Source organism: Moschus berezovskii, chromosome X, assembly GCF_049115385.1.
Source record: "Moschus berezovskii isolate FMDL1 chromosome X, NW_MosBer_1.0, whole genome shotgun sequence".
NCBI classification, from domain to species: Eukaryota; Metazoa; Chordata; class Mammalia; order Artiodactyla; family Moschidae; genus Moschus; species Moschus berezovskii.
This window is the reverse complement of record NC_142488.1, coordinates 135,528,669-135,537,186: the sequence shown is the minus strand read 5'-3', so window position 1 is coordinate 135,537,186 and position 8,518 is coordinate 135,528,669. Positions and strand designations below refer to the sequence as shown.

At 46.8% G+C, this 8,518-nt stretch overlaps 1 protein-coding gene across 1 annotated transcript; it reads left to right on the top strand.

The window, feature by feature from the left end:
• Positions 1–2,822: 2,822 nt before the first annotated feature.
• LOC148773469 (endogenous retrovirus group K member 6 Gag polyprotein-like) lies at positions 2,823–3,548 on the top strand. The gene has a single exon (XM_088834310.1). It carries the CDS (start codon positions 2,823–2,825, stop codon positions 3,546–3,548), a length of 726 nt encoding a protein of 241 aa, XP_088690436.1.
• The last annotated feature ends 4,970 nt before the right edge of the window (positions 3,549–8,518 follow it).

The window sequence follows — 8,518 nt, the reverse complement described above, 5'->3', positions numbered from 1 at the left end:
GTGAGGACCAGTAGCCCACAATCAAGGAATTCATTTATTAAAGGCTGTAGTCCCTCCCGAGTCTCTCTTTTGAGGGGATATTGTTTCCGGTTAGGAAACCGAGTGGGATATCGGAGGACAATGATGACTGGTTCAGCTTGGTGGGCTCGTCCAGGAATCCCCTGGTCCCACACCTGGGGGTTAATTTTGTCCTCCCATAGTTTTTGGTCCCTCTCTATTGGAGAAGGTGTAATGGGTTCTTCAGTAGTAACCAGGAGCTGCAGGGCTCTAGGGGCTGACAAGCTTCCCACCACAAAGGTGGTCCCCAGTTTAGTGAGTATGTGTCTTCCCAATAAGGGAGTAGGACTCTCAGGGACCAGGAAAATGGTGGGAAAATATTTTTCCATCCTAGCAACAAAGAAGTGCTCGGGTGAATCTTTTAGTAGTTGTTTTTCCTGTAGCACCCAAAATGGTACAGGTTTGGGAGGAGAAGGCTCCAGAGTAGGAGATCAAGACAGAGTAGGTAGCCCCTGTGTCAACCAAGAAATTCTCGGACCTACCTGCCACATCCAGTTGCACCCTTGGCTCCAGCCCCATGATGGTTATCTGTCACAGGCGGGCTGGCTGGAGCGGGCCGTTTCAGTCCTCTTGAACCATCGTGAGGGTAGGCTTGGCACTTGACCTTGAGGGTCTTGGGTCCCGAGGGCAGAGTGCTGCCCAATGTCCCAATTGATGGCAGTTGTGGCAAACTGTTTTAGCAGACTTGTCACAGTTTGGACACTCTTTGGCCCAATGACCCGCCTGTCTACAGATTAGGCATTTGTCTGGTGCCTTGTCTTTCAAGGACTCGGGGTTTGCCATAGGGCTTCTCTGGAGGGCGGCCAGCATTTGGGCATGCCTTTACAGGGTGCCTTACATGTGTTCACAACAAGATGGCGCCTGACAGATGTCAGGAGGGTGCGGCCCCAGATAACCACAAAAAAATCTGATTGGCTCCTGAACACCTCCCCTTACATGCTTTAATGTGATTGGATAGCCTTTTTTAAAAACCCCGTGCTTGCCCTGTGCTTGCCTATATATAGGAGGAGCTTAAACCAATAAAACGGAACCGCCTTGACAGAACCCCCACTGTGTCTGAGTGTTTCTCCCCGGGTGAGGGAGGCTGTGGGGCGGGCGGTCCACTCACCTCTTCTTTGGGGCTTGCTCCTTTGGACCTAGATCCCTGGAGGGGCTAATTCCGGGCAGCTCTCTTGCCGAGACCGAGGCTCCCCTCAATCTCTGGCTTGTCTTGGAGCGCTACGGGGCAGGAGAAGGGAAAGGGAGAGAGGGGATTCCACGCTTGGTGCTGGAAGGACCCACATCTGGTGCCGTGACTCGGATCTTCTCGGTGAAAACCACCCCCACTGCACGGTCTTGAAAGAGAGACGACGAGACAGCCCTCCGGCTTCAATTCAGTGGTCCCACTGAGTACCACAACCCCAAGGTAAGTGTTTGCAGGTTGAAAAGAAACCTCCAGGGGTGAGTACAGCAACTGACCCTACTTCTTCACATTTTCATCCTTTCTTCATTTTTCTTTCCTCCCGTTTCTTCTTCTCCTTCTTTCTAAGGAGTTCAGTGAATGGCAATCATTCAGTGGGGCAACTGAGGTTTCCTGCCCAGGGCACTCCCTGGGGGATAACTGAAGGCTCTCTGAGTTGGTGGTCTAGTAACGTGAGCCCAATCAGGTGAACTCCCTCCTTCCCTTTCATTGCCAGGGGCAAGGCCAATACCACCCTGTGGGCACGGGTCAGGCACTTAAGAGCCTGGGCGCCCGCCACTAGAAGACTCCCGTGATAGGATAATGAGGTCACGGAACAGGCTAGAAGCCATCAGGGCGCCCGCCTCCTGGAAGCAAAATTTCCGTGCAATATTCAGGCACACCATTGTCAAAGCATACCACAATCCCAAGATACAGGCCACCACCGCACCCCATGAGGCTTTTTCAGTGGATATCCCTGGCAACCTTTCTAACTATCTGTGGTCTCTCTTGAATCATGGGGAACTCCATAAGCAAGACAGATGAACCTGCTCTTAAGGCCCTACGATATATGCTCAAAAGTAGGGGACTAGAAATTTCTGATACCCAGGCCGTTAAGGTCTGGGGAACTATCACCTGGTTGGACCCATGGGTAGACTCAGCCAACCTATTCTCCTGGGATACTTGGGACAGAATACATGTCCTAGCAAGAAAGAGGGAAATACAAGACGGGGAAGACCCACCCTTAGGGTTCTAACCCACCATTACTGCCCTTAAGAGCTGTTTCTCTACTGAATCTAAATCCCCCAATGGAGAAGGAGCTTCTACACCTGATTGTGATAAACCATGGGAACAATTTGAGAAAGAACAGCTGACCCCGGGCAGTGAGGAGGGAGAAAAGGACATCACCATAAATAATAACCTATGGCCACCAATATGGGGGGAAGATAAACCCAATAATGGCGAAAACCCACCTAGCATGCCCAAGCCTGAGATTCCCAAATCCCGCCTCTACCCTCCACTGATGCCCACAGACAAAAAGGAGGTCAATGATGCCCAGCCCCATCCGGTAGAAGAATCCCCTTGGAGAAGATAAACCTACCCAGAGGACCCTTGGGGAAGGCCACCACCTTTTACAAATTCAATACAAGCCTTCCCTGTTAATGTAAACCCTGGGGGCAATCGACCAGCAGCTTGGTACCGCTGAGAACCAAATGATCTTAAAGAGATCAAAAAGGCAGTAGCAGAAGATGGCCCCAACTACCCATGGGCAGAGACTATTCTCCAGGGCCTAGCCCACCAACCCTGTACAACACAGGATTGGAAAATGTTATGTAAAGCGGTCCTTCCTAGTAACCAGTATATTAAATGGTGCGCCTTCTTTAAGGAGGAATGCCATACCCAAGCTGAAGGGAACCAGGCTGCCAATCCTGTTATTCCCATAACATTTGGAATGTTATCTGGCACAGCCGATCAATGGAGCACAGGTATACAACAAGCTGCCATACCGGCCCCATACACGGATCAAGTTCGGACCATTTGCCTAGCCCCCTGGAAAAAGTTAGAGGAGGGTCCCAGTGAGCCCGTAATATTAGGGATCACCCAGAAAAATAATGAAGACCTCCCCACCTTTATCAACAGAGTAGAAAAGAGCATGCAAAGAAAGTTCCCTCCAGGCCCTTTGAGACACAAATTCATTAAAATGTTGGTATGGGAAGGAATGAATTCAGACCATAAGTTGGCTTGTGCTGGGCAAAAAGATAGGTCAATGGAACATTGGGTAATAGCCACCAAAGATATTGGAACACACTATCACCAGGCGCAAACAATGGTGGCAGCCCTAGAGGCTCAAACTAAAGCTCTGGCCGCTGCTTTGACCTCGGCTCTTAACAAAGTGGCAACCACTCAAAGCTCAGGCTCAGAAGGGACCCAAAAGGAGAATAAGGGCAGATGCTGTTACCAATGTGGAAAAGACTTTAAAAAGGACTTCCCCCTGAGGCCGGAGAGAATTGGAAATAGAGGACCACCTACAACCCCCTGCCCACGTTGTTAAAAGGGATACCATTGGAGAATAGATTGTAGGTCCAGATTTGATAAAGATGGGAAGCCTTTAAACTAAGTGAGGGGCACTCCCCAGCCCCGTCATCCCAAGGGGAAGCCCCAAGCCCTCCTCCCGGGGTATGCCAGCCTGAGGTTACTGAACTCTCCCAAGAGATGTCTGATAAATTAAAAAAGCCCTTCCCCAGGTGCAGTTCTACCAGAAAGCCCCCTTACCAATTAATAGGCATTGATAAACCTATATATAGGAAGCCTGAAGTCAAATGGACAGTCCCCATAGTGCCCGGACTTAGGCCAAAAATGGACATGACTATAGGAGGAAAAAAGTTCAGATGCCTAGTTGATACAGGTGCTGACAGAACTATATTGAGACAAGAAGAAGTACCCCCCAACTGGTCTACAATAGACAGCCCTCAATTAGCAGGCATTGGGGGTAACACCCCCTCTCGAGAGTCCACTAAATGGCTAAAATGGGAAGACCCAGACGGGACTGAAGGCTTAGTCAAGCCTCTCATTGCCCCTGGGATTAATGCCCACTTACTAGGTCATGATATCCTGGGACAGGCAGACGCTTACATTACCACAGATTACAGAGGGTTCTATCAAGATATATTAGATGAGGAAGAATACCAACAACAATTTACACCCCCTAGTATCCCAAACTACCGAGGGGACCCAGAATTCGAAAAGTTGAGAAAAGGAGAACCACTAACAAGATGGAAAGAAGCCCACCCCCAGTTCTAAAGGCCACTGCTCCCTCGGCGCCCCCTATCACATGGACGCTGGGACCCCCAATATGGGTGGAGCAGTGGCCACTCCCCTCAACAAAACTTCAAGCCTTAAAATTATTGATAAAAGAACAACTCCAACTTGGACATACCAGACCCTCCAATAGTCCTTGGAATACACCTATTTTTGGATCAAAAAGGTCTCAGGGAAATGGAGACTACTACAAGACCTTAGAAAAATTAATGAAAGAATGAAAGTACAGGGAACCCCCTTAAGGGGAATGCCCTGGGTCCCAGCCATGCCCACTGGTTTGCACCTTTTAGTGATAGTCATTAAGGACTGTTTTTCCTCAATACCCTTGAACCCTAAAGATTGTGAAAAATTTGCCTTCTTGGTGCCCTCCACCAACTTTGAGGGACCTGATGAATGGTATGAATGGGTTGTTTTGTCCAAGGGTATGGCCAATAGTCCTTCTTTCTGCCAAAAATTTGTATCAAATCTAATACAACCTGTTCGAACACTGCCAAGGGTTTTATTATATTGGTGCATGGATGACATCATCCTTGGCATGCCCAGGGCCCCAGAACTCTTACAGGCATCCGAGTTATTGCTTGGGTGCCTCACCAGAAGGCAACTCATAATTTCCCCCAACAAAATTCAACATGCGCCTCCCTTTAGGGTTTTGGGCTCTCAACTTACCCTAGAGGCCATTTCCCCATTAAAACCCCAGTTAAGTTCAGTCGCTCAGTCGAGTCCGACTCTCTGGGAACCCATGAATCACAGCACGCCAGGCCTCCCTGCCATCACCAACTCCCGGAGTTCACTCAAACTCATGTCCACAGAGTCGGTGATGCCATCCAGCCATCTCATTCTCTGTCGTCCCCTTCTCCTTCCGCCCCCAACCTTGCCTAGCATCAGAGTCTTTTCCAGTGAGTCAACTCGTCGCATGAGGTGGCCAAAGTATTGCATTTTCAGCTTTAGCATCAGTCCTTCCAATGAACACTCAGGATTGATCTCCTTTAGAATGGACTGTTTGGATCTCCTTGCAGTACAAGGTACTCTCAAGAGTCTTCTGCAACACCACAGTTCAAAAGCATCAATTCTTCAGCGATCAGCTTTCTTCACAGTCCAACTCTCACATCCATACATGACCACTGGAAAATCATAGCCTTGACTAGATGAACCTTTGTTGGCAAAGTAATGTCTCTGCTTTTTAATATACTATCAAGGTTGGTCATAATTTCCTTCCAAGGAGCAAGCGTCTTTTAATTTCATGGCTGCAATCAGCATCTGCAGTGATTTTGGAGCCCCCAAATATCAAGTCTGACACTGTTTCCACTGTTTTTCCATCTATTTCCCATAAAGTGATGGAACCAGATGCATGATCTTCGTTTTCTGAATGTTGAGCTTCAAGCCAACCTTTTCACTCTCCTCTTTCAATTTCATCAAGAGGCTTTTGAGTTCCCCTTCACTTTCTGCCATAAGGGTAGTGTCATCTGCATATGTGAGGTTATTGATATTTCTCCCGGCAATCTTGATTCCAGCTTGTGCTTTCTTCCAGCTCAGCATTCCTCGTGATGTGCTCTGCATATAAGTTAAATAAGTAGGGTGACAATATACAGTCTTGACGTACTCCTTTTCCTATTTAGAACCAGTCTGTTGTTCCATGTCCAGTTCTAACTGTTGCTTCCTGACCTGCATACAGGTTTCTCAAGAGGCAGGTCAGGTGGTCTGGGATTCCAATCTCTTTCAGAGTTTTCCACAGTTTATTTTGATCCACACCGTCAAAGGCTTTGGCATAGTCAATGAAGCAGAAATAGATGTTTTTTCTGGAACTCTCTTGCTTTCTCCATGATCCAGTGGATGTTGGCTATTTGATATCTGGTGCCTTTGCCTTTTCTAAAACCTGCTTGAATATCTGGAAGTTCATGGTTCACATACTGTTGAAGCCTGGCTTGGAGAATTTTGAGCATGACTTTACTAGCGTGTGAGATGAGTGCAATTGTGCGGTAGTTTGAGCATTCTTTAGCATTGTCTTTCTTTGGGATTGGAATGAAGACTGACCTTTTCCAGTCCTGTGGTCACTGCTGAGTTTTCTAAATTTGCTGGCATGTTGAGTGCAGCACTTTCACAGAATCATCTTTTAAGATTTGAAGTAGCTCAACTGGAATTCCATCACCTCCACTAGCTTTGTTCGTAGTGATGCTTTCTAAGGCCCACTTGACTTCACATTCCAAGATGTCTGGCTCTAAGTCAGTGATCACGTTATCGTGACTATCTTGGTCGTGAAGATCTCTTTTGTACAGTTTTTCTGTGTATTTTTGCCACCTTTTCTTAATATCTTCTGCTTCTCTTAGGTCCATACCATTTCTGTACTTTATTGATCCCATCTTTGCATGAAATGTTCCCTTGGAATCTCGAATTTTCTTGAAGAGATCTCTTGTTTTTCCTATTCTGTTGTTTTCCTCTATTTCTTTGCATTGATCACTGAGGAAGGCTTTCTTATCTCTCCTTGCTATTCTTTGGAACTCTCCATTCACATGCTTATATCTTTCCTTTTCTCCTTTGCTTTTCGCTTCTCTTCTTTTCATAGCTATTTGTAAGGCCTCCTCAGATAGCCATTTTACTTTTTTGCATTTCTTTTCCATGGGGATGGTCTTGGTTCCTGTCTCCTGTACAATGTCACGAACCTCCGTCCAGAGTTCATCAGGCACTCTACCTATCAGATCTAGTCCCTTAAATCTATTCCTCACTTCCACTGTATAATCATAAGGGATTTGATTTAGGTCATATCTGAATGGTCTAGTCGTTTTCCCTACTATCTTCAATTTAAGTCTGAATTTGGCAGTAAGCAGTTCATGATCTGAGCCACAGTCAGCTCCTGGTCTTGTTTTTTCTAACTGTATACACCTTGTCCATCTTTGGCTGCAAAGAATATAATCAATCTGATTTCGTTGTTGACCATCTGGTGATGTCCATGTGTAGAGTCTTCTCTTGTGTTGTTGGAAGAGGGTGTTTTCTATGTCCAGTCCGTTCTCTTGACAAAACTTTAATAGCCTTTGCCCTGCTTCATTCCGTTATCCAAGGCCAAATTTGCCTGTTACTCCAGGTGTTTCTTGACTTCCTACTTTTGCATTCCAGTCCCCTATAATGAAAAGGACATCTTTTTTGGGTGTTAGTTCTAAAAGGTCTTGTAGGTCTGCATAGAACCGTTCAACTTCTGCTTCTTCAGCGTTACTGGTTGTGGCATAGACCTGGATTACTGTAATATTGAATTGTTTGCAGTCAAAAAATCCTATTCCCTAACAGAACTCCAAAGCCTGTTGGGAGAGATTAACTGGTTACGACCTTGGCTCTCCATATCCACTGGCAAGCTAATGCCACTCTTCCCCGTCTTTCGAGGTAAACTCCCTCATGACACGGTAATTCTCTTGAGCCCCCATGAGGCGATCCTCCAGAAGGTCCAACAAGCCCTTGATGCCGTCCAACTTTCCAGATTTAATCCCACCCAAAAGCTTCAACTATGGGTGCTAACCTCTCCCGAGACACTCCTAGCCCCATTGATACAAAAAGACAAGCCCCTTCAATGGATACACATCTCCTTGGGGGGAGCCCCTCGTGTCTATACTCATCTAGATCAAATGGCCGAATTCATCCAAAGGGGCAGAGATACAGCTCTTAGATGCTTCACCCGGGATCCTGACAAGATTGTTGTACCATATAGGATGGCAGATTTCTAATGGGCTCAAAGAAATAATAAAAGAATAACCATGGCCTTAGAAGGTTTCCTAGGAAAGGTTGATTGCCACTACGGGCCCCATAAATGGGTAGCCACTTTCTCTTGGCTGCCATGGAAGGCTCCCCAATTATTCCCCTTTAAGGCTATCTTAAATGCTACTAATATTTTTACTGACAGGGGAAAACAGTGAGTGGCAGTAATCATCTTTGCTGACTTAAAGACAGCCCCCCATAGACATTACTCCCCCTGTGAATGGTCAGAGCAATAGAAAGAGCTATTCGCTGTCATTCTTGCACTTTCCAAGGTCCCTGAATCCATGAATCTATTCACTGATAGCTTCTATGTAAAAAACCTCCTCCCTGGGCTTATTGATTCTCATGTTTGGCTTGATGATAAGCCTATTACCCCCCTTATGATTCAAGCCCACTCCCTTCTCCAAGCTAGGAACCAACCCCTATACCTGCATCATCTCCGAGGCCATCAAGCCCTACCAGGGA